The 26,492-nt window shown below is 53.9% G+C and overlaps 8 protein-coding genes across 8 annotated transcripts; 4 read left to right on the top strand and 4 right to left on the bottom strand.

Moving 5' to 3' along the window:
* Positions 1–640: 640 nt before the first annotated feature.
* NUG1 (nuclear GTP-binding protein nug1) lies at positions 641–1,792 on the bottom strand (the record flags this gene model as incomplete). Its single annotated transcript, XM_064834968.1, has 1 exon — positions 641–1,792. One exon carries the CDS (start codon positions 1,790–1,792, stop codon positions 641–643), a length of 1,152 nt encoding a protein of 383 aa, XP_064697839.1.
* A 250-nt stretch (positions 1,793–2,042) lies between these two features.
* LTS14_002261 (uncharacterized protein) lies at positions 2,043–5,900 on the top strand (the record flags this gene model as incomplete). Its single annotated transcript, XM_064834967.1, has 1 exon — positions 2,043–5,900. The coding sequence occupies one exon, from the start codon at positions 2,043–2,045 to the stop codon at positions 5,898–5,900; it is 3,858 nt and encodes a 1,285-aa protein (XP_064697838.1).
* A 4,992-nt stretch (positions 5,901–10,892) lies between these two features.
* On the top strand, positions 10,893–11,875 carry LTS14_002260 (uncharacterized protein; the record flags this gene model as incomplete). The annotated part of the gene is made up of 3 exons (XM_064834966.1): positions 10,893–11,106; positions 11,158–11,678; positions 11,753–11,875. The coding sequence occupies 3 exons, from the start codon at positions 10,893–10,895 to the stop codon at positions 11,873–11,875; spliced, it is 858 nt and encodes a 285-aa protein (XP_064697837.1).
* A 735-nt stretch (positions 11,876–12,610) lies between these two features.
* On the top strand, positions 12,611–13,846 carry LTS14_002259 (uncharacterized protein; the record flags this gene model as incomplete). The annotated part of the gene is made up of 6 exons (XM_064834965.1): positions 12,611–12,663; positions 12,716–12,776; positions 12,833–12,990; positions 13,043–13,056; positions 13,391–13,625; positions 13,678–13,846. 6 exons carry the CDS (start codon positions 12,611–12,613, stop codon positions 13,844–13,846), a joined length of 690 nt encoding a protein of 229 aa, XP_064697836.1.
* A 395-nt stretch (positions 13,847–14,241) lies between these two features.
* Positions 14,242–15,762, bottom strand: LTS14_002258 (uncharacterized protein; the record flags this gene model as incomplete). The annotated part of the gene is made up of 1 exon (XM_064834964.1): positions 14,242–15,762. The coding sequence occupies one exon, from the start codon at positions 15,760–15,762 to the stop codon at positions 14,242–14,244; it is 1,521 nt and encodes a 506-aa protein (XP_064697835.1).
* A 1,493-nt stretch (positions 15,763–17,255) lies between these two features.
* On the bottom strand, positions 17,256–22,301 carry hrp3 (ATP-dependent DNA helicase Hrp3; the record flags this gene model as incomplete). Its single annotated transcript, XM_064834963.1, has 6 exons — positions 17,256–21,155; positions 21,212–21,249; positions 21,303–21,632; positions 21,692–21,782; positions 21,840–21,866; positions 21,924–22,301. The coding sequence occupies 6 exons, from the start codon at positions 22,299–22,301 to the stop codon at positions 17,256–17,258; spliced, it is 4,764 nt and encodes a 1,587-aa protein (XP_064697834.1).
* Positions 22,302–23,222: 921 nt separating this feature from the next.
* RLI1 (Fe-S cluster-binding ribosome biosynthesis protein) lies at positions 23,223–25,230 on the top strand (the record flags this gene model as incomplete). Its single annotated transcript, XM_064834962.1, has 4 exons — positions 23,223–23,281; positions 23,360–23,391; positions 23,449–23,817; positions 23,870–25,230. 4 exons carry the CDS (start codon positions 23,223–23,225, stop codon positions 25,228–25,230), a joined length of 1,821 nt encoding a protein of 606 aa, XP_064697833.1.
* Positions 25,231–26,067: 837 nt separating this feature from the next.
* Positions 26,068–26,442, bottom strand: LTS14_002255 (uncharacterized protein; the record flags this gene model as incomplete). The annotated part of the gene is made up of 1 exon (XM_064834961.1): positions 26,068–26,442. The coding sequence occupies one exon, from the start codon at positions 26,440–26,442 to the stop codon at positions 26,068–26,070; it is 375 nt and encodes a 124-aa protein (XP_064697832.1).
* Positions 26,443–26,492: the final 50 nt, after the last annotated feature.

The raw sequence follows: 26,492 nt of genomic DNA, 5'->3' as shown, positions 1-26,492 counted from the left end.
GAATTGAGCTCCGGATTATTGTAAGAAATCCCACGCGAGACGGCATCTCCCCATGCTTCCATCATCGTTGACCATGAGGCCTGAGCCCTCATCCGGTCTAACGTTTCTTGGGCTATGACTTTTCTGGTCACGAAAGGGAAGAAGGCGTGCGGGACTTTTGAACGGCGGAGGATATTATGTTTTATGTCAACGGGGAGGACCACCTCGGAAGACTCAACACAGTAGGCTGAGTTCGAAACACAGCTATCCCCACGCCCTGAACAGAGATCAGGTGCTAAATCCCCACCCCTCCCTGGCTCTCGCTGTCGCTCTCTCTCTCTCTTTCTCTCTCTCGGAACATAAGCCGTTGACGACGGCAGCGCAGGATCTCAGCCATCTGGTATCGCCGTTGCAGCAGAAGTGATGCTAGAAGAGCTTCTGTTTTGGGTAAGACTACAAGATACATAGGTGTTCCGAGAAGGCTCGCGATGACAAAGGCAGGACGCATGTAGGAAGGGTAAGAAGAAAGGGAACGAAAAGCTGATGCTCGCAGTGAAAGGGGATGCAGGAAGAGGGCTATATATGTGTGTCAACAAACAGGTGTGGAAGGGAGCATCTGGTTAACAAGATGAGCTCCTGCGCAGCTCAATTCGATCAAATCTCAAACATCCATCCTCTCATCCCCACCACTCTTCGCCGCATCCCCCAAAAACAGCCCCTCGATACTAAACGGCTTCGCCATTTCCGCAACGACACTCACACCCTGCACCACCCTCCCCCTCTCCAACACATCCCCTCCCTTCCCAGCAGCCCCTACTCCCGCCCCCATCCTCTTTGAACCCACACCCGCACCCGCACCCGCACCCGCACCCTCACTCTTACTCGAAGCCGAGACCGAAGGCAAAACCACCCTCCCCTCATTCAAATCACCCAATACACACAACGCCGCCGCATTCAAATTCGGCACCCCGCCCCGTCCCAGCCTGCCGCGTTTCCGTGCGACGTCTACGAGGAAGCGGGTGGTGGTGTCGCTTCCGGCCGTGACGAGGGGGGGGATTTGGTAGTGGGTGATTAGACGTTGGATGCCGTCTGTGGTTTTTTGCATTTGGATTATTAGGGTCGTGATGGCTTTGATGGGGTCTTGGAGTGCTAATTTAGGCAGAGGTTTGCGGGTCGGTTGGGAGGTGGGTGTGGTGGTTGGGTTTGAATTCTTCGAGGTTTTGGTTGTTGTTGTTGGGTTGATGGGTATACCGCCCCATTCGTCATTGCCCTCCTCATTACCCTCCTCCTCATCATCATTATCATCATCATCTTCCTCCTCACCGTCCTCGTCCTCTGCTAGGTCATCATTACCGAATGTCTGCGCGCGAGCTTGTGCAGAGGCGAGTAAAGCAGCCATGGGATTACTCTCGTCCTGCACCTCCATCTCATCACCCTCCTCGCCCTCTACATCATCACCCGCCAGATCAAGCAGCATATCATCATCATCCTCATCCTCATCCTCATCTCCCATCACAGGCACAGCAGCACCCTTCGCATCCACCACCCTCCCCGTCCGCTGCGCCTTGGCAATCTCCCGTCTCTGCTGCGCATCCTCCTCCTTCCGCCTCCTCGACTCCTCAATCTCAGCCAGCACTTTCGCCTTGTAAGGGAATAGGTTCGGGATCCCGGGATCTTTCTTCAGTCGCGACACCCATTGCGGGTTCTTCTTGGCGGCTTTGCGGTCCTTTTTCTGTTTGGCGTTGGATGCTTTTTGGATCTTGTGCCGGAGTCGCACGGTCTGGCGTTTGGAGGTGGGTTTGCCGACTTTCATCGTGCTGCTTTCTATATTCAATAGTAGTTGTTGGTGTGAGATAGTTTTGGAATGGATTTCTGGCGAAATTTGTCCTGCTACAGTACTTTGCACCTTAGCTCCGAGTAAAATCCGAAAGAAGCCTGAGGCACACTTGCATCTGTGCCAGCTCGAGTCGCGTCGAGCTTTTGGTTCGTCGCGCATTATGGAATTATGGAAAGTATAACATACATTCCTTCTACAGTACACCAGCAGAAATAGTATGGACAATATGGCACTGGCTCCTACAACCCACCGCGAAGTCCGTCTCACCCCCCAGCCAGCCTCACCCTCACACATCCTCCACATCGACACCACCTCACAACGCCAATCCCTCCTCCGAGCAGGAAGCAAGCGAACCTTCGACCACATCAGCAGCAGCCATGACGAAGACACATATGCGCGCAAGCACCTCGCCACAGAAGGATCGTTGTTCTTCCGCTCCACCACCCGCTCCCCTCGCAGCATCCTCTGCCGACTTCTGGACGACCGGAAAGTGCTGGAGATCCAGGGTGTGGATCTGGTGAAGGATCACGAGCACAAAGATGCGGATACCTGGTTGACTTTCCGGGTCGAGTTCAAGGATGAGGTTCTGGAGAAGGGGGTGCAGTTCGCGGATGCAGAGGAAACGGATGCGTTGGTAGGGTTTGTGTTGACTGCTGGCAAGGAGCTGATTACACTCACTCTCACCCGGGATCTATTGACGCGACCGAGCGTGCCGACGGACTTTGACTCGAGCATGTGTGTGCGGAAGTATACGAGCAGTTTCCTGACTGCGCGACAACCATATCGCTTCCATGCGGTCAGCAGTCTGGAGCTTCTAATCTCTCTCGCCGACGGGGGACTGGTCAGACTCGAACGAAAGTGCAACGAGAGTGGTTCGCAGTGGCGCGAGACGTTCTTTAGTGAGGGTGGCTGGCGAGGCACTTTGACACTGAAAGGTCTGAACCCTTTTGCCGGACGACCTATAGTCAGATATGGCAACGTCGACCTCGATCCCACGGCGATTGCGGATATGGCGAAGAGTCCTGATGGTAAATTTGTGTGGACTGTGAGCTTGGATCATTATTTACGGGCGTTGAGTACAGCCACTGGCCGCATCGTGCTGAAGCAGGATTTGCTCAGTGGGATTGATGACCAAGGTAACCGCAATCCTTACACCATGTCAGCCGAACAAGGCAGACTCCTTCAGATCGTCCTGCTTCCGCCACCTGAAGTAGAAAAGGGCGCCGTCAGCCGAATGGACCAAGACGACAGATACGCCATCATCGTCCACTCGCACAAAGAACACGAGTTCAAAATCTACGACATTACCTACACCACAAGCCTCGATGGCGAAAGCATACATACCCAAGATTTACAGCCCTCGACGCGCCTCATACCACCTGTAGACGAGCTCATGAACACCAATATCTGGCATCTCGAGCACTTTCATGTACAACCAGGCGCGGCTTGGCAGGAGACGCAATTCTGGGTCCGGGCTAGAAGTGGTGCTTTGTGCAAGACTTTCAGGATCCAGCTTGATCTACTGGGTGATGATGGTTCCGCTCTGGATGTTGTGGATGTTTGGTCGAGGTCGTGGTCGGCTGTTGATACTGGCCCGTTGACTGTCGATGCGCTGAGATTGTTTGCAGACTTTCCTGGTGAGGACGCAATTGCAGATGGTGCCGTGACGTCTAGTGAGAGATGGCTGCAGTTCTTGTTCTCGCCGGGTCGATTCACTCTGCCTTCGCTTGAGACAGCGCTGTATATGTACCGCAAAGCTCGTGGTCTGAGCGCCACATCATCTAGTCAAGGCCTGCAGGCTGCCGAGTCGCCCCTGCAGGAACGCTTGACGTCTGCCGTTACTGCCAAGGTCCTACTGGGCCGCTCAGCCAACGATCAACCAGACTATCAACGCTACCAAGCCGATATCCACACCCAATGGCGCGCTTATTTCGCCGTGCTATCTCATCTACACGCCCGTCGCCACGAACCCATCGGCTTCGCTTTCGACAGCACGACAAACTTGCCATGGAGTGTATGCGCGGACTTCGTGGCACCGATACGTACCTGTAGTGATTTCGAGCTGCGCAAAGCAAACGCCGAACTCCTCTACGACGACAGCGACAATGTAAAAGTAGACCCCCACCTCCTCTCAACCATCTACCCCGACGACGAAAGCGTCTACCTCAGCCGTCTCCTCGCTGCAGCGAAAGAACTGCGACAAGAGCTCTCATCAGAAGCCAAGCTGCTCATCCGCTCAACAGCCCAACGCGACTGCATGACCTCCCCACAAGATCCCCCGGACCAAAGCCGCACCCAAACCCTCTTCAATACCTGGAACCTAGACGAGGAAGTAACAACCGAAGTGTTCGACGATCTGAACGCGGCCGTGGAGAACCTCGGCGGGTTAACGAGTCTCAAGAACGAGAACTTCGAACGTCTCCTCGATTGGTTGGACGAAGGGCTCGATGTTTCTGGTCCAAACGATCACCGGCTTCTAGCGCGCTATGGAGCGGACATGACTCTCGCCCTCGCACGAGAAATGGTACTGAGAGCCGAGAACACCGTGTTAGATCTTCTAGTCGTGGTGGTTTTCGTGGCGGGCGGATTGGAGGAACCACTTGATCCAGACTTTGACTCTGAGGACTTGTTCGCAGGGTTGATGACGCGGTATAAGCGGATCCGACTTCTAGTTTGGTTACTAGAGCACGAGAGGGAAACGACACTGCTTATTGCCGAAGGCACAACAATCACCGAGACTGTGACAATACTAGAGGATATCCACCTCAGCCATTGGCGGGCCGTAGCCGCGAAGGAGACGACGCTGCCGCAACGCCTTACGCTGTGGACGAGTAAATGGTTATCCTCCCTCCGTCTGGACGACGAGGCAGGCTGGGAAGCGCTGACGACACAGATCCTCGCCCGCCTCATCACGAAAAATGAGCCCGATCTCGGCACGGACTTCCTCCCCTTCTGCTCCAAATCCTCGGACTCGTCCACTTACATCCACGCCCGTCTGCACCTCCTCACGGGAAACCTCGCCCAAGCAAGCCGGGACTTCCGCTCCGCGGCCCCCGGCCTTTCCGCGACGAAAAGCCTGAACCATTCCGTCGATCTCCTGCTCTCATCGGACGAGAAAGGGGATTTCGGGACCGGGAAAGCGGTTTATTATTCCCACATCACCTCCCTCTTCGAGACGCTGAAGGCGTACTCCTACATCGCTGAATTCGCCCAGTTGGCCCTTGATCATACCCCCCGACCGCATGATTTCCGGGCGGAGATCGCCGCGCTGGATCGGAAGAAGGGGGTCGATAGTCCGGTGGCGGAGAGGATGGATGTTGCGGTGCAGGAGGCGAGGTTGTTGAGGATGAATGAGGGGTGGAACTCTGTTCTGGGGAGGTTGTTTGATGCTTTGTTGGTTTTGGAGAGGTGGGGGGAGGCGTTGGGGGCGTTGGGGGGGATGGAGGATGAGGCGTTACAGAGTAGGGGGTTGAGGGGGTTGGTGGAGGGGTGTGTGCGGCTCGGGTGTGGGGATGTGGTTTTGGGCTTGCTGGGCGGGGATCGTGGGGGGTCGGGGAGGGAGGTGGATGGGATTTTGGAGGAGTTGGCGAGGAGGGAGATGGCTTCTGGTTCTGGTTCTGGTTCTGGTTCTGGGACTACGGTTTCGGGCCCGGCTTACTACCAGCTCCTCTACGCCCTCCGCACCCAACGGGGCGATTTCCGTGGCGCCGCCGAGATCCTGTATGAGCACCTCCAGCGTCTCCTCGCTAACCCTCACGATCCGGTGAATCAGGACCCGGAGGATGAGACGGTCGTGCGGTGTTATACTCTGCTCATCAATACCCTCGCCTGCTGCTGCGGTGACGGTGCTGTCAATGAGGCCGCGGAGCAGGAGGACGAAGCATGGATCTTGGCTGAGGCTATCCCGGGGGTGAGTGCGCAGGGAGCGAGGAGGAAGCTGGTTAGGTTGGGGGATTTGCGGAGGGAGTATGCGGGGGAATTGGATCGGAGGGAGGGGTTGTTGAGGGGGAGGTTTCCTGTTGTCGGTGGGTTTGGAGGTGGGAGTGGTGGGCGGGGGGAGAGGATGGAGGTGGATGTTTTGTAGGCAGAGGTACTGATCATGACCATCGACCGATGGGTGGATTGTCAATTTGAAAGGGGGGAGCACAGAGTTCTGGTTGCGTTATGTGGCCAGCTGCCTAGCATACATACATGGCCCAAGGAGCCGTAATAGGCCGATTCTGCTCGTCATCTTCCAGTCCTGCGTCTTGACGCAATGGCCTACAGGTCCTTTTCTCGAATCATGCAGTGGAAGCCGAGGAGCAACCGCTGCCGTACCCACGGAGAGTCTCCGCTATTGATCATGACAACAGTAGTAGATTGAGCCCGGACGAACAGCGTTTCTGCTGATAAGATGATCATGTCTTGCTTGCTTGCTCGCTTCTGACACACTGCCCCAGCCGTCGCGTACTATGTATCGTCTTCAGGCTGCTCCGAATGCGACGACAAATCACTTCCGCTAAACCATCTGCTTTGAAGCCTATATCCAATTCTTAATCGATCGCGACGAGGGAGAGCCTACAGTCCTTGGAATCAAACCTCCTGGCGTCGGGCTGGAGGGGAGAGAGCACGATGCTGGAGGGGATCTGGGGCGAGGCTGTACCGGCTCGTTACTTGGTGCATCGTTTTCGAAACTATCGATACCATACTTCATGTTCTAGAAGACTGGTTCAAGATATCGCCGCGCGAGCCATCAAGGCTGGGAAGCAGAGAGGTGTCGTTCCCACAGTCACTTGGTGGTTCGCAAGGCAGCGGTCGAAGCGGTGGCAGCTGAGCATCAGCAATCTTTGCTCATGAGCGTCGTGACTGAGCAAGCCTGCACGGGAGCGATGAACGAGCTTACACAGCCGCGAGATGAGATTAGGCACAGCTGACCAAGACGAGCGGCGAGAATACTCATCATGATCAAGCCTTGCCGGTGCTGTAGGGGGTAGGTAATGCCTGCAAAGGGGCTGAGCTTTTGACGAAACGTGAGGTATGCAGTCGATGTCGACCTGGCTCGTGCGGGCGCGCTGTGATCGATGTTGGAGCTGTTGGAGAATTGCGGGTGGGCTGCAGCGGCTTTCTCGAGAGACGGCAGGGTGGTCTTGATTACAGGGATGCGTACTGTTAGGCTGTATGGGCAGAGTAGTGCGGGTGCGTTGCAACAGCACTGTGCACGGGCTCAGCAGCCAGGTTATTCCCGAAATCTGCTTGTGTTGGGGCTGTAGGGGTTGGGATGGTCTTGGCATGGTGTAGATCAAGAGATGAGGCAGGGGATGGATGAGGAATCCAAACGTGCGACCGCCATTGTGGAGACCCTTTCGTGGAGTACTGGGGATCAGGTCGGGACACCTTTGTAGTCTTCGCTGTCCTTACCTTGCGGACGACGGCGCCAATGTACTTCCCCGATTGATCAAATTGGATTCGAAGACTGCTTCTATCGTCACTGCGTCGATACCAACAATGGGAGTCGGATAAACACCACGCATCGAGATTGATCCAGTGATCTTTCGTCCAGCAAGACTCGTGCAGAGATGCCATTCGCTGGACCGTGACTATTCCTCCATGCATGACTCGAACATGAATGCTTGGACGGTCTGTACTGATCGGTCTTCACGGCCGTGTAGACTGTGTCTGCTTCCGTGTATCCGTAATCGATCGACCCGGGTTCTTTTCGCGGTATTAACGTACGGTACTGTTGGCATTTCGACGACTTCTCGCAGCCGCATGGGTGTTTGTCTCCGACTGCAAATCCCACCAGCAGTCCTTCTCAAACGATACCAACCGTCCAAGCGTTCATCATCAAGAACATTCGTAGTATTCCAAAGCACAGCGAGATGTCCCTGCTTCAGCAACTTGTATTGCGGCTGAGTCGAACACGAAGCTCCTCGTGAATTGAGAAGCGGTATGAGTGGCCGGTTGACTCGAGAGGCGTCAGTCTCCACGTTAGAACGTCACACTAATGTCTCGAAGAAGTCAGTGTATCCAGACACGAATGAGATTGGGCCGTCGTGAAATCTAGCGGCAACATAGAGCAGTATCACACGGGCAGTCCCGGCACCAGCTATGGTTCATGAACTGCAGGTCCGGTCTCGTGCGTAGCCTTGGCTTGTCATCAGGAAGAACAAGCTTCCGACTCCCTTGAAGCAAGATGGTTCCCGGCGGTGTGTCTGAACGGCGAGCCAGGACGGCGATGATACAAGCCGCTGAAAGTCCGGGAACCGGGCTGACGACGCATCTCCCCTTGTTGGATGGTTTGATGACCAGAGACAGTGCACAGCTGACATTGTGTCCCTATCTACGGCAACAGCATCCGGCTGTATTCCCGTCTAGTGTTGGCGGTGCTTACTCAACGGTAGATGGAACGCATGGAACGAGCGGTCCGCCTTCAGTGCATGTGGAATGCCTATGGCTGTGATGTTCTAGACTTGTTACACCACGCCAGGTCATGGATGAGCTGTGACTCGGTATGGCCGGATCAATGGTACGGCTGAAGTTGGGTGGGTACGAGGAGCGATCGCACTGTCCCCGGATCTGTAAACCTTCAGATTACAGAGACAGCATTCTTGAATAGGTTTGGCCGCCAGTGAAGATTGACTCCCGTGCTAAGTTCGTCCTAGGTGATGACTACTGGTGGGATAAACAGTAATTGCTGCGGAACGGCACAAGCGGGGTGTTCTGTAGTCCTGTAAGGTGCTGACGGCGTGCCCTTGGGAATGTATTTGCTCGTGAAGTCGTCAGGGATCATGCTGCGCGCACTCCAAATCGCCTGATTATCAGGCATGCTCGTTTGTTTTACGACTCTGCCAAACTCCTTGCAATGTTCGGAACGATGGACTCAGTTTCCTCTGTGCAACCGAAGCATAGTAATGCAGCCGCATAGAAAAGTTTGGCTATGCCTCATCTGGGCATTGGTATTGGAAACACTGGCATGAGCAGATCAGCTTCTTGACCAGCCGGAATGGCATCGACAACGCTCCTGGCGACATCGGACCCAATCTATGGTGTGATGTTTGGGATGACACGAAAGCACACCTCGTAGTGCTGGCGTAGATGAGCAAGACTGACTCTTTCCGCCTGAGCTAAGCTGAGCTGTTAGTGGAGGCGAGGCTTGCGGATTCCATTCCGTGGACGCGTCAAACAGGTTTTGTCGTCTCTTCTCACCAACCATTGCAGGAAATCTATGCGAAGTAACATTACAGTAGCAATGCCGTGCATGATAGCACTTTCACATCAGCGACGCCAGATGCACTCTACACTCGTGCAAGCTGGCTTAACCAAATCCCAAGGCTGAGCTTCAACGACATGAGATAAACGTGATGTGGTGCGATGATTGCAGCGCGCGAGGACTGTCCAGTCTTTGTCTCCGCCATCACGATGAACGCTCGATATTACACATCTACCTGCAGACACCAGAAAACTCGTGTGATAGCTAGGAGGGTTTACTCGCTTGAGCGAATCATGTCAAAGCGACCAGCGCATTCGCTTTGCAGGCAGCGCTACTCCTTTGAGCCCTCTAAGAACATCTACTTTTTCTTTCCATACAGTGTTGATATCTCAGAGCGTATCAGTCGCAGATGCCAGTATACAAGCTCGGCAAACGTTTTGAAGATGCCGCGAGATCTGCTTATGGCTGCCACGCGACGAACTGCAGGCGGAAAGAAAGTGCTCACTCTGTGCGACGGATCCTTCATGTTTCCGTCAGCCCTATCAGCCTTGTGACGATGAGAAAAGTAAAAGGATTCTGACCCATGCCAATAAGCTAGGCTAGAAGGAGACATTGACGAGAGCTTGATCATGAGCCCCGACTTGAGGATTGGAAGGGCAAATGTGTTAATTGTCATTGCCTACCTATGGTTGTGAATGGAGATGAGTCCTCTATGTTTGCTCTTCTCATGTGCACCACATGACGTATCTTGTTGTATGTATGTATCATGTCGAGCGTGGTCGCCGTCGTCGCTGCGAATCCCTGTATCAAGCTTAGCGCCATGGCGGCTATTTTTGAATGGCGTGTTCAGTCAGCAGAACCAGAATTAACAAGAGTTGCGCCTGATGATTTCGTAAGGCAGCGTAAAGCTTCGAGGTCCGGATTGTGAGTTTCGTCCCCGACAATTTCTCGTGGTCACGATTGGGCTGAATACGCGGATGGAATCATGCGATGGCCTGTGCAAAAGGCGGCGGGTGCTGCGGCGTGCCACGCTTTCGTTCCGGGATGTGGTGTGATGTGGCATACTTGAGACCTGGCCAAACGCGCGGCATGCCGTCTACGGGGTGAAAGGCTCAATCTCCAAGGCAAATGAAGGAGGGGAGGCCTGGGTCGGTAGGGCGCGATTGGACACGTTGATCACTAACTGCCAAACGGCCCCATGGGCTGGTGGTTTATGAGGGCAGCACTGCGGATTTTGGACCTATCTCCCTCCGCGAAGCCGGGATTGGTCACACATTACTGATCCGAGTGCGGGCAGCGCTCGATCGCGCTCGCATGGCGTTCTCGCTCAAGCCGTTCTGCACGACTTGCAGCCTTGGACCCGACCAAGCACAAATGCGCTGGAACTCCAAGCTACGGCCGCACTGTCGTCGACTTGTTTGACACTACTCCAACATAGGCCATCAGTCATCTCATCCCAACTTAGGCGGATAATAACACTGACCGACGGCGTGCCAAATGTTGTGTGTCCGAGCTCGCCAGAGCAAAGGCCCCGAATAGGCTCAGCCCTGCGAGCACTCTGTATACGAAGCACTTGCAGGCAGACCGGTGCATTGCAGGGTCTCGCGCTAAGGAATGCACAGTTGCGGCCGATCCGTGACAAAGTCGCTTGAGGCTGGCGAACGGCGCCATGAATCCACATGGCATCTGCAGCTAAGTTGGCGAGGATGGGTGCTCCTTAGAGTCTGTGCCCTTTTCGAGATACCGGTCCAACTGTGCTGCAAGTATTAAGGTAGCCTGATCGGCACCGCATCTTCTACTTGACCGGCCTTACCACTTCAGCTACAACACCAACGACCATCCACTGTTAACGTGAGCTTGGTATCACTGACCTCACTATCTGATTCTATGGACAACCTTTACGATCAACGGTCGATGCATCGGCCCAGTAGCTACAGCTATCCAATGTACCCAGTACAAGCACAACAGAAGAACTATCCAGCAGTGCATAGCACAAGCAGTGCTTTCTCCGCCTCTGCAAATCCCAACGAGGACTGGACGAAGATTTCGGATCTCGCTGAGCGAAGAAGGATACAGAACCGCATCGCGCAACGCAACTACCGTAGGTGCACAGCATTGTATCAAGCACGGTTGCATACTGACCCTACCACAGGCAAGAAGCTGAAGAAGCGTTTGGAAGACCTGGAGCGTAGAGCAGGATCAAGTTCAGCGTCTCCCGAGCAGAGACACGAGGAGCTCGCACAACTAGAAGCTGTCACGTCGGACCACCAGGCCATCCAACCTACGACGTCCCGGCGGCGGACTACAGGAGACGCGTTGCGAGCTCACACACCCGAAGTCGTCAACCAGCATTATGTGCTACCCAGCTCAGACATGTTCTCACAACAGTATACTCGCCAGATGTCGACATCACCTCCCCCATTCACATACGCAGGAGCGCCGAGTACATCCGCAATGACATACGCATCTTATACTCAACCTACGTACTGTAGTAGCTTGCCGTCGACGGGCTCAGACATGCCAATCTACTCAGCATACCTACCGTCTGTTGATCAAGGCTACTTCTCACCTCCGATCAAGACAGAACAAGGGCTCTACTTCGATGATGACACTAGTCCGTTCGCAGCCGGCTATGCAGCGATAAGCGGAGTGAACGATCAGTATGCTCCTTATGTGAGTAGTAGACCGCAGACACTCGGACGCAGCTACAGTGCACCGACTTGGCATACGGGCTAATGCCAGCACAGACGCCTCCTCTGTCGGATTCGTTCGACTGTCCACAAGATGCGGAGTCACCCTCCGATTCCATGGCATATCCGCATACTCCGAACTCGATGCCTAGTCCTCCCATGCAGGTCTCGCATTACTGACGAGACGACATTCGGGGCGTTATGCACATGGGTCACGAGCACGACATTACTTAGCTCCGGCGTTCATCGGATGGAAGTGTTCGGAAGCTGTCTATATAGCATAGGCGTTTCGGAGGTGAAAAGGATCCGACCAAGCGCCAAGAAACGAGGGCTATACGGCGCGTGAGGGCTCGATTACGGGCTACCGTCGAACGAATTGTTCCGGCTGTTACCAGCTAGACCAATTTACGACTTGGACAGTATCGAACGCTGAGTTACGATCGAAGTTCGAGGGGTAGAGACTGATGATGAAACACGCTTCAACACGAGATGCTGTACTCGCATTCGTTCTGCTCTCAGTCGCATGATCCTCCAGCGGTATTTGTGATACGGCCGAGGCCTCCCACTTAGATCCGCACTCAGCCGCGAATGCTTACGCAAGTCGTGATGATGTCGCATGTGGCGTGACACATTGGAGACTGGAGTCTTATGGAGGGTGTTCTGCGGAGCACTGCAGGTGACTGAAAGACTACTTGCTCGGTATAGACTGCGCTCGCAAAAGAGTTAACTTGTGCCCTGATCGACAGCCTGAGAAGGATGCCTATCATGCACGGCCTCTGAAACCTGTTTCCCAATATGGTATCGTATTGTGGGGCCAAGCCCGTTCACCTCGGATAGCCCTACGTAGAGACTATACTACTGTACGCGACAGACTAATCACGTCGTCGTTTGATTTGGCAACCAGACCATACTACAATGGACTTCAAGGCTGAAAAGGACAAGGTGAAGGATCTCTTCGGTGGAAGCAGGTAAATAGTGATCCAAACGATTAGGGCGCTTGTGCTGATGCCATGCAAACAGTGCTTGGGATGTCGAGAAGTGGTCTGCCTCTGATGATAGAGTACGGGGCGGTAAAAGCCAAGTACGTCAATGCCATACCAGACGCGTGCAAGGCCGTTCGTTGCTGAGCAATCCTAGTCGTACCTCGAGATTGACGACAACAAGGCCGCCCGCTTTCATGGCAACCTAGACATCAAGACACTGGGTGGAGCTGGCTTCGCCTCGCAGAAGTCCACCGTGGATCTAGACCTCTCAGACTTTGTCGCTGTCAGGCTGAACATTGCCAAGGGCGACAAGTATGTGTGAAATTGCTCAGGCGTCCTGTCCACCAAGCTAATGCATATGCAGGAAACGCTACACTTGTGAGTCCTTCCTTTGAGCAAGCGTTAGTGGACGCGATACGTACATGCATCACTTGGCCCCAATCGAAGCATGGGTGGTGGCCCGATATTGCAGTATCCTGCGACCAGCTAGCGCAGGTCTTGCCTCTTTCCGTCCCTGCTCGAACCTTGTGTCTTCTCCACTGCGTTTTGTCTTGACTACTCTAGAATGCTGGAAGGAAGGCACGGCCTGCGTGGAAGCGCGCTTGATGCCTCCAATGGACCATGCTCTTTCGTTTTCCGTTCGGAGCGCGATCTTTACAGCGTGTGACTCGGACGCCGGATCGTAGCCATCACTAAGCCGCAACTTTGCCAGTCATCCTCAAAGATAAGCTACTTCCCAAGAATGAAGACAACGGCCGCGAACAAGCGACCATTTCGTACGAAGCAGACTTTACCTTGCCGTCTGAGATCCTGCCCGGCGATGCACATAACCGATCAGTGATCATACCATTCGACAGCCTCAATGCAACCTACCGCGGTAAGCTTCAGAAGGATGCGCCGAAAATCGACACGAAGAACATCAAGCAGATCAGCTTGATGAATCGGAGGTATGTCTTGTTGCGAAGGCAATGAGGAAGGGACCAGACTGACTCAATACAGCTTCTTCGGTACTCAAGAAGGCGACTTCTCCTTGACGGTCTCCTCAATCACTGCCATCTCGAAGATGCCTAAGCAATCCGAGACTGTGGCTTCAAAGAAGGACGGACGACAGCTCGAAGAGCAAGCTGTCGAGTCCGACAAGGTCGGAAGCCAGGTGACCCTCATATGAGGAGATCACTCATGGCTCACAGTGCTGACGATGCTGTAGATTGGTAATCGCGTGCGCTGGTGGATGCCTGCCTTGCTCATCCTGGCTGCATTCGTCACATTTCGTGCCATGCTATGCTGAGAAAGCAAGCTGGTGTGTAACGAGTATCTGTTCTCTCAACTCTCGTTGTCATCGTGGTACTCTTTCGCAGTCTAGTCCCCAAAGTTGCCAAGATCGAACGGGCGCTACACCAAGCCATGACGCCACGGGCAAGAGACTGGAGACAGGAAGTGAAGTCAAGATCAACGGAAAAGTAATGCATTTCGATCTATGTGGGTATCAAGTCTATCTCGATTGGTGATGCTCAACGCCAGTGGCAGCCACCTCAGCCAGTCTCATGACGGTTAGGTGACGCCTCATACTGCGAGCAAGCTCCAGCTCTTCGTTGCTTCGGTGGACAAAGCACTGAGTCTCAGCCCACCATCAGCGTGCTGAGCGAACTTCATCTCGCTCACTATCCCTCGAATAGTGTTCAAGCATACTGGCAGCCGAGCAACACTGCACTTCGGCTTCGCCTGCTTGTCCACATCCGGCATCTCCACGTCCTCGTGCACCCGTTGAGATTGTCCTTCTATTCTGTCTAGGAAGCTAGAACCAGTCGGCCACTTCTCGATGTTCCCTGCTCTTTGAGCATGAAGCGTACTCAGCAGGCGCTGTGCGCTCGGCAATCGATACAGGAACAGCTGCGTCAAAGGCGTAGGTCGAACAGCCTTCTTGTCCCGCTCCGCCAACACGATCATAGTGCTGTCCGGGCTCAGCGCAAACGTTGGGTGATGCTCGTGCGCGCCAGGCATATTCTCCCACATGCCCATGCCGCTTTCATTCTTGCCGTTCAGGGTATAGTCCCATGCACTCAGGAAGCTCTCCATGCGGGCCAAGAATGTCACGTTCTTCGGCTCGACTATCGGGGCTGCCGCATTGTGTGGCGTGGAGTGTCCGACGTGTCCAAGCACGTAATGGCTGCTCTCATTGCCTCCATGCTTCTGAGCAGCGAACAGATAGCCATCACCAAATGGCCGCAGCAGCTGGAGGCCCGCAAGTCGCCATGTCTGATCTGCAGTAGAGCCGGCTGAATTCGAGATTAGGGCAGAGTCGAGGTACATGTGTCGCAGACCGGCCTTGCTTTTCCAGTACTGTAGAACGGATTCTCCCTGTCTGCTGATAGTGCCGGGCGTGCCAAGGTATAACACAGCACCCTTCCCACTCAACCTCACCCTAAGCACGGAATTATCCTCCTCAAAGTCTAGACCGCAAATGTAGTGGCCTGCAGCACTGCTGATGTATTCGTTGACTGTGAAGCTATCCGCCTCGGCAAGAAGATCATATATCTGGATTGTCCTTTCCTGCGCGACTGCTAGCAAACGACCATCTGAAGATAGTGCTAGCTCATGATATGCCGTAGGCGACATCTTTAGCCACGGGCCGCTTCCCACCGTCTCTTTCAGATCGTTCAGTGGTCGCTGAGCCAAGACTCGCGGCTGCTTGGCGGAAGTGTTGAATAGCGCAATCGTTCGGTCGTTAATCGTGACTGTATGGTCACCACTAGTTACATGCGAGACCCGCGGTCCGACTACGAGACCTCCACGTCGTGGCCCAGTCATACTGCCCTCTCCATCGGGTAGCCTCTTCACATTTACGCCGAGCATAAGCGTATATGCTGCCTCGCTCCAGATCCTGTACAGCTCGTCTGGACCAATCTCACCAGCTTTCTTCGGCAGGAGAATGGGTAGTCGTCCGAGTTGTTTGATAAGGGTGACATAGTCAAGCGAGGCGAAGCGCCACCACTTGCAGACGCTACGAGCGGCGAAGAAAGACTTCGTGTCTAGGTAGGCGAAGATCTGCTGCTGCAGTTCTAGAGGCAGACGGGTAGCTCCCATGGCTGTTTGGTGAACAGTCAGGACTCGTTCCAAAGAGTGGTCCATCGTGATGCCTAAGGTCTGAAGTGATTCAATGGCAAAGTGTTCCAGTGTGTAGGATAGGAGGACAAAGCAAGGGGATCAGGCGACCAAGGATAATAAGAAGAATGACTATACTCACGCCTGCACCAAAGCGCGCCATGCGCACCTTTCTACATTCGCCCTGACCTGAAACCTCATCAAGGTCATGCCATCCCGGCTCATGAGAGCGGTATGATATCAGCTCAGCCCAGGGACGATAGACGAAAAAAGACAACACTCCATATCCCAGACCCGGTACGTCAACCCGTACAAGCCCGCAGAAAAGGCCTGATTGAAGGGTGGTCAGACCCGCCACGAACACGCCGTCGTGGCCGTTCCACGCTCGCGTCGGAGCGGCAGGACGATATTGTCGGAAGCGATAGAGGACGTGCAGGAAGATTCTGTTCACAAGAAACGTGCTGAGACCCGCATTTCGAACAAAGTACTTCGGATTGAGAATGTCAGAAATTATCATGTGAGGTCATCCCACGTTTCGTCGGGGACAAGTCAGCGAGACAAGGTTTGATGCCGGTCAATTATGGCGGATAATATACGGACGTTGGAAACTCTGATAATAGCATGGTTCACGATGTGATGGCATCGCGCGAAATTCGATAGGACAGATACGATTCGGATAGTATTGTTCTGGACTCCTCCCATCTGAGGCCACCACTCTGTGCCGCTGGACGGCAGCCACACGACTCGGATGCTACGATAGGCGTCCTTCAGCCTCACCACTTAGAGTACTGTACTGTTCTATTGGTGCCACGACCTGATGTCGCACACACCGCTGCCAGCAGCCCAATGGTGACAGCGAGCTCTGGCCAAATTGTGATGTAGCCAGAGCAGACCATTATCGATTTAAACACGTTACACAAGGCCGGCACGTGTCAGCTGTCGATGATCACACACCAAAGCTGACTTGACAGGTGTGAGACTATCGATCAGATTGGATAGATCATTCATCCGAATCTTTGGTACACTCTCTGTGGCTATCAATACAACAGCACACCACAGCAGCAGGCACTCATCGTGCTGCCTTCAACAGCCAGCCACTCGCATCGAATAGTAGAACATACAAGCAAAGCGACGCTCGCCCACGTCGATCCATCCCAGCACGCCACGCAGTCCAAGCCGAGCAATTACACGATACACAAGCAAGCTCCAATCCCATGCATGTAGACGCCCATGTATGGTGTTCACCACTAGCCAGCAGTCCCCGCTTTTGGGGCCCCCATACCAAAAATGCGATGCAAATCGCTAAAATCATGTGCGACCACCCATCAATCCGTTCATAGTGTGTATCCTCTTCGCTTGAACGCCCGTCTGTATTACTCGATCCCGTCATATGCCATCTCGTACACTTTCAGATCATCATGCATGCTCGGCACTCCTGTAATGCATTGTTGTCGCCCTTAGAAGAGGAAGACTGGCTAAGCCTTTGCTTCTTCGATGACCTCCTTCCTTTCCTTCACATCGTTCATTTCAGTATCGACAACAGGAATGGCGGTCTTCGTATCCTCGGGTTTCACTTCTTCTTTCACAGGCCTCGACTCCTCTGTCTTGGTACCATGACTCGATCCATTTGTCGTGGCGGTCGAAGGCGTAGGCGGCGCAATGTCCTTCGGCTTCGATGGCGTGCTCTTGGCGGTATTACCAGCAGCTGTGTCCTTGCCACCAAGCTTCTTGTGCATGTCCCGCAGTTTCGGTCCAGAAACACGTTTCTCTGCGGTCTTCGACTGAGGCCAGTGGTTGAGCGACACGTAATCCCAGATCTTCTCTTCGTGTTCGCGAAGTCCGGCGGCCTGAGCTTGGCTCAAGATATGCGAGCCAATGGCCAGGAGACCAGACTTGATCATCTTGAGGCGCTTGTCGTCGTCCGGAACGTTCTTCTTGGTGGCTGTAATCAGTGGCTTCAGACGCTCGCTGATGGGCTGCAGGAACTTGCGTACGCGAATGTCCATCTCCGACATTGGCGTTCCGTTGCCGTTCGTGAGAACACCGCTGGTCTGAACCATCGGCGAACTGCCGTTACGATGGTGTTGAGGTCGGCGGTCATCGGAGTGACGAGGCCTCGAGTGACCATTTGGCGAACCGTGAGTTCCGCGACGGTCCAGAGTGTGACGAATATCAGACTGGTGCATCCGGCGCGGATCTGTTTCTGGTCGTGATCTACCCGGCGCTGGGCTGGCGGAGCCATGCGTAGGCGTAGAAAGCCGACCGTGGAGCCTGTCCATGTGTTTGCGATTGTTGCGATGGTGATTCTCGATGGCCTTGCGCGCAGCCAGGTTTGCGCCATTGCTGGTCTTGTCCTTCAGCACACTGAGAAGGTAATTTGCACGACGCACAAGGTGAACAGCACCAGGTGATCTAGCCTGCTTCTCCTCGCCGCCCTTGGTACGGTCTTCCTTGGCAGCGACTCGATGCTCCTCCAAGAAGAGCTTCTCTTTCAGGTTGAGCTCCTCGTCGTCGCGAATCTCAACCCAAGCGCCGAAGCCATGTCTTGCCATGCCAACAATAAGCATGCCATCTTCCACCGCGGACCAGTCGCAAGAGTACGTTGCAGGTTTCGAAGCCTCCGGGATTCGAAAGTTACGCCAATCCGGTGCCCGCTCAACCTCCTCACGAATCATGCGCATCTCACGTGGGCGCTCAGTCAAGGTGCCAGCATTGTTGCGCTTGACGCCTCGGAAGTCGAACAAGACCGCCTTTTTGTCCTTCTTCGTGACCTGCTTGTTGTTGGTGCGCTCGAATTCGACTTGTCGATCTTCTTCTGCCTGTAGTAGACCCTCGGCAGTAGAGATGACCTCTTGCAAAGTATCCTTGACAACGTCAATATCTCGACCGATAAGTCTTGCATCGCGCACAATCTCGTCCTGCTTCTCGTTCATGGCACCCCAGCGCTCGTATGCGCCAATGAGAAGACGGCATTCCTTCTCGCCCAGAGCACGTCTAGGATCACGACCGGTGTCAGACTCGTCGTCAGATTGCATGTCACCTGCAGCTTCGACTGCAAGGTCACGAGCACGCTTCTTGGCTGCACGCTGCTCTCGAGCCTCGTCCACAGGCGCCTTACGCTTGCGAGGCTGGTTCGCCTCGACAAGATCAGCGAGCATTTGCTCTTCTTTTCTCTTGCGCTCGGCTTCCTTCATCTTCTCGAGCTGCTCCTTCGGAATAATGTCATCCCACTCGAGATCGATCTTGACGTCAGTGTACTCGAAGCTGCGCAAGAATTCTTCGCCACCATCTGTGGTCATGCCTTCGGGCTGCTCGGTCTTGTGCTCTTCAGCATTAGCAAGCATAGCGTCGATGTCGAGAGCCTCGAGTCGTTCTTGATTGCCAGACTGCTCGAACATCTTCTGGCCACGCTTCTTGAGGATATTGGAGATGTCGTCAGCAGACGTAGGCTCAGCTACTAGCCCTTTGGCCTTGACCATTCGGTCACCGAGATCTTGAGCATCTTTGTCTGTAACACCGCGCTGGATCGTAATGTATTCCAACATGAGCTTGTTACGAGCACGCTCAAGGACTTCCTCTTCGACGGTATCCTTGGACACGAAGCGGTAGATTGTCACAGGCTTTTTCTGACCAATGCGATGTGCACGAGCCATAGCTTGTAGGTCAGCCTGAGGATTCCAGTCCGAGTCGAAGAGGATGACAGTGTCTGCTGTCATCAGATTGATGCCGAGACCACCAGCGCGAGTTGAGAGCAGGAAGCAGAAGTCGGACGAGTCCGGTGCGTTGAAGTGATCGATTGCCAACCGCCTCGCACCTGAGGCAATTGTACCATCTAGGCGCTGAAACTGGTAGCCACGTAGCTGTAGGTAGTCGCCCAGAATGTCCAGCATCCTGACCATCTGACTGAAGATCAAGACACGATGACCTTCTTGCTTGAATTTGGCCAGGAGGCGATCGAGCACAATCATCTTTCCGGACGAGGAGACCAGGGCCTTCAATAGATCATCGCGGCCGTCCTTGCCTTCGAGGAACCGCTCTTCAGCATTCGGGAACATGAACGGGTGGTTGCTGGCCTTCTTGAGCTCCATCATGATGTTGAGTAGAGAGGTCTTTCCACCCTTTGCACCCGCGTTCAAAGCGTCATAGTTCCGGGTAAGGATGTTCTTGTAGTACTCGAGTTGCACATCGGATAATTCGACACGCATGATCTTCTCGGTCTTCGGCGGAAGATCGCTTTCTACCTTTTGTTTCGTGCGTCGGATCATGTAGGGCGAGATGGCATCTGTCAGCTCGGCGATCTTCTCACTAGCGTCCTCGGAAGTCAGGTCGATGTTGAGGTCAACATTCAGTCTGCCAGGCATGAGGAAGTCCATGAGTGCAGAGAGCTCGCTCAAAGTGTTCTGCATAGGTGTGCCGGTGATCAGTAGCCTGCTTGGCGCACCGAACTCCATAAGCTTGGCGTATAGTTGTGACTCCCGGTTCTTCAGCCGATGTGCCTCGTCCACAGCCATGAATTGCCACTTCATCTGTGACAAGAAGGTAGAGTCCGCAAGAATATACTCGTAGGTTGTTAGAAGCACGTTGAAGCGGACTTTTCGAGGGTTACCGTTGACCAGCAGCTCGTAATCGCGGATGATCTTGCGCGCTGCTTCATTACCGTTATAGACAACATAGTTTAAGTCAGGTGTCCAGAAGTTGAAGGTGTCGGCCCAGGCGGGCATGGTGGAGAGAGGTACCACGACGATAAAAGGACCATTCTGCCCGCGATCATGCCGTAGCCAATTCATGAAGGAGATGGTCTGCACAGTCTTGCCCAAACCCATCTCATCAGCGAGGATAACATTGTTGCCTTTGCACCAGTGATGTGCCAGAAAGTTGAGGCCATGGATCTGGAATTCTCGAAGCTCGCCACCTTTGACGTACTCCGGCTGTGTCCTGAAAGGCTTGTAGTCAGCCCTCGTAGCCAGGCTGGTCTCCTTGGCGTTCGATACAGGTAGGTGTTGCTGACGCTTGATGAAGCGGTCGATCTCCGATTGTGCGAGTTGCGCGACCAGATCAGCGTCCTCCCATGTACACGCATCGTAGTACAGTCCCTTCCACTTTACGTAATACTCCGTACCGCCATCGTCCGTAGTCTGCCTGCCAATGACGCGCTCAACTTGTGTGTAGTCGTTGAGTGAGTCGATGTATGCCTCACGATCGAGATTGTATTTCTCCCGATCCTCTACAGCAATATCCGGATCTTGTGTCAAGCTCAGCTCAAATCTTACTGTCTTGCGAAAGTAGTTTTCGAGGCGACGAAAGCCTTTGTAGGTGGAGAGGGAAGCCCAGGTATCCCATGTCGCGTGGTAGTGTGACTGGCCTTGCCATTTGATCTAGAAGTATGTCAGTATAGCGTACTAGCATCGTGAGCGGTGAGACGGTGACGTACGTAGAACTCGAAATCGTGCTTGTCATCGCTGGCTTTGTCTGCGAAGCAATTAGCGAGGCCGCACAATGACATACAAGACGGTGTGACTTACCAGCACCCTCCTTGAGCCTATGGTTCAGGACGACATCGATGGCAGGCCGAGTATCGACCTCCTCGTAATAATAGGCAGGCGTCATCTCGGTGTCTTCCTCGCTCAAGCCGTAGTCGTCTTGCTCGGTGTAGGTGGTTACCTTAGCAGCTCGACGCGTGGAGAAGCGAACCTCGCTCATATTGGGTGTGTTGCCTCCAGAGGTGGCGGCTTGGAGTTTCTGTCGATGCTTCTTGGCGAAAGTCTTACCCTTTTGGCCGCCGTAAGTGTCGTCTTCAGACTCGGTAGGAGCAGCAGAAGCGGGCTGAAGGGAGGACTCTTTGCTCAAAGAAGCTGTGAACGTCGTTAGCGACGTGTACCAATATCACATGAGGTGAGGAATTGTGACGTACCAGGACGGCCGTTGGCAGTCTTTTGCCTTTTCCTCCGTCTGCCGGTGTTAACGTCGTCCTCGTCTTCGTCCTCCTCATCAGAACTTTCGAGCTGCAGGCTAGGTCAGCGTCACGAAGTTATATCCTGCCATGCGAGCAGTGCACGTACCACTCGACGCGCCGGTCGTGCTCGTCCCTGTAGGCAGCGATGTCAGCGCGGTGAATGGAGTAGAGCGGGATAGGAGACACTAACACTCCGCCGTAGACCATACAGCTCCGGGTTTCGCTTCATGAAATCATCGTCGTCAGCATCTCCTTTCCGCCTGGCAGGCCTCAGGCTGTCTTCGGACGATAATCTGTCGTCTCGCATTCCGCCAGCTGGCTGAGGAGCCGGACTTTCCGCGTCGTACTCTGCGTCCTCCTCGCCGAGCGCGTCCTCATCTCTGTCCATCTCTGACGTTGCCATGTCGTGCATGGCATCATCTTCTGAGGCCGCCTGGCCGTGTGCTTCGTTTCGAGACGGCGGAGCGTCATTGAGGTCTGAAAGCTCGCTCTCGCTGCGTGTCAAAGGGAGAGTGGAGTTGATGTGGTTCTCGTGAACAGTATCGACATGACCGTTCGTCAAGGACATGTTGCTGGTAGGGGAGAAGTGTGTAGGGAGAAGTACCGGGCCGGCTGTAAGAGGAGCGTGTTAGCATAGTATCTTAGCACACCGCAGTCACAGCAAGCTCAAATTTTGCGCACAGCCAGAACACGTGCCGGCGATCGCATTCCCCGTATATCCAGTATACTCTGTCATCCAGATTCCGACAAGATCAAGTCCGACCGAAAAATGTGACTGTAGACGAGACGACTACCGAGGAGGCCTAAGGTCGCTAGGGCTGGTCCGACGGCTATTGGCGTAGATGGCGTGATTCGGCGACGCTGGCAGAGCGTGGATCGTCCCGTGTCGAGGCATAGAATCGACTCTAAGGTTCGTCGTGATGGAATATGGCTGATCTTCGAGGCCTGAGATGGATGGTGCGGCGAGGCCTCCAGTGACGATAGAGCGCGGACGAAAGGACAAACGAGAGGAGGACGATTCGGACGATACTTACCATCCATGATTGCTTCATCGGTGACAATGTCGAGGTGGTGGGTGTGGGGAGGGATATGGTGCCCTATGTAGTTGGTCGAGATTCGGGTGTAGAATGAGAGTAGAAGCACACTCTCGCGCACTCAAGAACGCTAGTGCCACCGGGTCTACCCGCACAAGGACACTTCACCCCACATATGCCAGCGGATAGCGAGTAATTTGTGAACCTTTTCGCATGACCACCTTTTGCTCAACAGTCACTGTTCTTCTCGATACATACTGCGAAGAAACGAGTCCTGTCGAGTGTGTGAGAACTTTTACCGTTGAACAGATCGTTCAGTGCTTGGCGTACTCGACAGACTCGACCATATCTCACGCCATCCCACCTTCTGCCCCACCACATATTCGATATCTCTTCCTCCTACCGACCACTTCTACCACCATCGACCTCCAAGACACCTTCAAGCAATCGTCGCCATGGGGGATAAGCTGACCCGTATTGCCATCGTCTCGGCGGACAAGTGCAAGCCGAAGAAGTGAGTTTTGCCCAACATAGTCCCAACCCTCATATCTACACTGACACATGAACATTCACTAACATATGAACCTCACAGATGCCGTAGCGAGTGTAAAAAATCTTGTCCTGGTTCGTAGATCAACACCTGTGGATGTAAGATGAGTGGATTCTGACTATTGCCTTCAGTTGTTCGATCAGGCAAGCTCTGCATCGAAGTCGACAACACCTCCCGAATCGCCTTCATCAGCGAACGCCTCTGCATAGGCTGCGGCATCTGTCCCAAAAAGTGTCCCTTCGACGCTATCAATATCATCAACTTACCCACCAACCTCGAAACTCAAGTCACACATCGTTATTCTGCCAACAGCTTCAAGCTCCATCGCCTGCCCATGCCAAGACCCGGTCAGGTGTTAGGACTGGTGGGAACGAACGGTATTGGCAAGAGTACAGCGTTGAAGATCCTGGCGGGCAAGATGAAGCCGAACCTGGGGCGGTACGATAACCCGCCAGATTGGGAGGAGATCCTGAAGTACTTCAGGGGTTCGGAGCTGCAGAGTGAGTGCTCAAGCAGTATGAAGTGAAGTTGCAATTGCTGATTACAGGACAGACTTCTTCAAGAAGGTCCTCGAGGATGATCTCAAGGCTGTTACCAAGCCACAATACGTTGACCAGATTCCAAAGGCGGTCAAGGGCACCAACCGCACCGTCGGCTTCCAGATGACACAACGCTGCCAAGTTGGTGACGAGCGCCTGGATGAGATTGCCGAAGTCCTTGAACTAAAGCAAGTCTGGGATCGTGATATCGAACTCCTGTCCGGCGGTGAATTGCAACGTTTCGCCATCGCCATGGTCTGCGTCCAAAAGGCCGACGTGTACATGTTTGACGAGCCCTCTTCCTTCCTGGATGTCAAGCAACGTTTAGCGGCTTCACGTATCATCCGTAGTCTCCTTCGCCCGGACTGCTTCGTCATTGTCGTCGAGCACGATCTGGCTGTCCTCGACTACCTTTCCGACTACATCTGCGTCTTGTATGGCAAGCCGGCCGTCTATGGTGTAGTCACGGCACCCTTCTCGGTTCGTGAAGGCATCAATATCTTCCTCGATGGCAACGTCCCGACTGAGAACTTGCGTTTCCGCGAGGAGAGTCTGCAGTTCCGTGTAGGCGAGGCAGGAGAGGAGTATCTGACAGACAAGTCCCGTGCCTACGGCTACCCCAAGATGCAAAAGACCCTCGGCGACTTCAACCTCAGCGTCGAGCCAGGCGAGTTCACTGACTCTGAGATCCTTGTCCTAATGGGTGAGAACGGTACCGGCAAGACCACCTTTTGCAAAATGCTTGCCGGTGCAGAGAAACCAGATGGTACACAGAAAGTACCGCAAATGAGCATCAGCATGAAGCCGCAAAAGATCACGCCCAAATTCACCGGCACCGTCCGACAACTCTTCTTCAAGAAGATCAAGACTGCCTTCTTGTCTCCACAATTCCAGACAGACGTCTACAAACCACTGAAACTAGACGACTTCATCGACCAGGAAGTCCAGAACTTGTCCGGAGGAGAGTTGCAGCGTGTCGCTATTGTTCTAGCTCTCGGCATGCCCGCAGACGTCTACCTCATTGACGAGCCGTCCGCTTACCTGGACTCGGAGCAACGTATCATCGCCGCCCGCGTGATCAAACGCTTCATCATGCACAGCAAGAAAACAGCCATGGTCGTCGAGCACGATTTCATCATGGCCACCTACCTCGCCGACCGCGTCATCGTCTTCGATGGCCAGCCGTCTATCAAGGCTCGGGCGAATAAACCCGAGAGCTTGCTCACGGGCTGCAACCGTTTCCTCAAGGCTTTGGACGTGACGTTCCGTCGTGATCCCAACACCTTCCGTCCGAGGATCAATAAGCTCCATAGTCAGCTGGATAACGAGCAGAAGGGCAACGGGAATTATTTCTTCATGGAAGAGGAGTCCTAAAAGGCGTCCTGGTGGTAAATGAAAATGAAAATTTGACAACTGTTGGTGCCAAGATCGGCACTAAGCGCTACCGCGCCGTGAAGAGCGGCGCTGACGAGTCGCTTGAGGAGGAGGGAAGTGAGGACGAGGACGACGATGAGGAGATCTCACTTACGCCAAGACCATCGTGTCGTCTTCTGAAGAGAGCTGGGAGCTCAACCTCCGCCTAGTATGCAAACAAGCATCGACAGAAGAGTGAGGCGATGGGACATCTTGTGAGCCACTGCTTCGGGCCACGAAAGACAGACTATCCTGTTTCATTACCGAGCAAGCCATTTTGCCACAAGAGGGCAAGTGAGGCAATGCACTTGTCCATCACTGCGTATGTGCGCTGCTTACCTACCAGCGTGCACAACGCACCTCGAAGAGGTGTGAGAAGTAATTACGATGAAAAGACAGAAATGAGATATGCAACCACAGTTGTTAGCAAAGGCACGCGAGTAGACGTACCAATGACACTCTCTCGGAATCGTGTTTCAGCACCATTTTGCATTATTGCGGATCGAACTGCCACGAAGTGCTTTAGTACCGTGTGACGCCGTCGTCATGCAGTAGCAGAAGACACGTACGCCGTAACCCAGCCCAGACTCACGATCTCGTTCGTTCCCTTCCATCGCAAATACGCCATGATAGCCAGCGCAAGCACGCCTTTGTAGCCAGCGCAGAAGAGCTAGAGGCCGCAGTAGCAAAGTAGTACTCAGCGGATGTGCGGGAGAAGAACGCATACGCACTTTCCAGCCATCCACTCCCGATTGCAACCCGATCTCTTCAAGCACGCTTCCGAGGAATGAAGCACGATCACTCCACCTCCTCCACCGTAATCTTGATCCCACCCATTTCTGGATCACCTTCGCCATCCACCACGCCATTGCGAAGGTCGACCCCATCCACTTCAGAAGCATCCTCCCCATGCACCCTCCCATTCCGTATATCAATCCCACCCATCACCTCATCCTCATCCACATGCACATCCTCTTTCACAGTCACACCCTTAGACAGCCCAACCCCAGCACCGCCAAAACCACTACCAGTAAAAGCAGGCACAGCAGGCCAATAAACCGAAGCTCCACCCTCCATCCTCTTATTCGCCAATTTACCAGCCCACGTGGAAGAAAAAGCTCCCGAATTCACCCAAGCAGCAGTATAAGCATCCATAACCGAAGCCGGCGGCATAGCGCCCAAGTCCAAATCCAAGGTGCGTTTAGGACCTGTAGCTGTAAGGA

The sequence above is a fragment of the Recurvomyces mirabilis genome (genome assembly GCF_035927965.1).
Source record: "Recurvomyces mirabilis strain CCFEE 5264 chromosome Unknown scaffold_4, whole genome shotgun sequence".
NCBI classification, from domain to species: Eukaryota; Fungi; Ascomycota; class Dothideomycetes; order Mycosphaerellales; family Teratosphaeriaceae; genus Recurvomyces; species Recurvomyces mirabilis.
The sequence above is the reverse complement of the archived record's forward strand: the minus strand, read 5'-3'. Positions and strand labels throughout refer to the sequence as shown.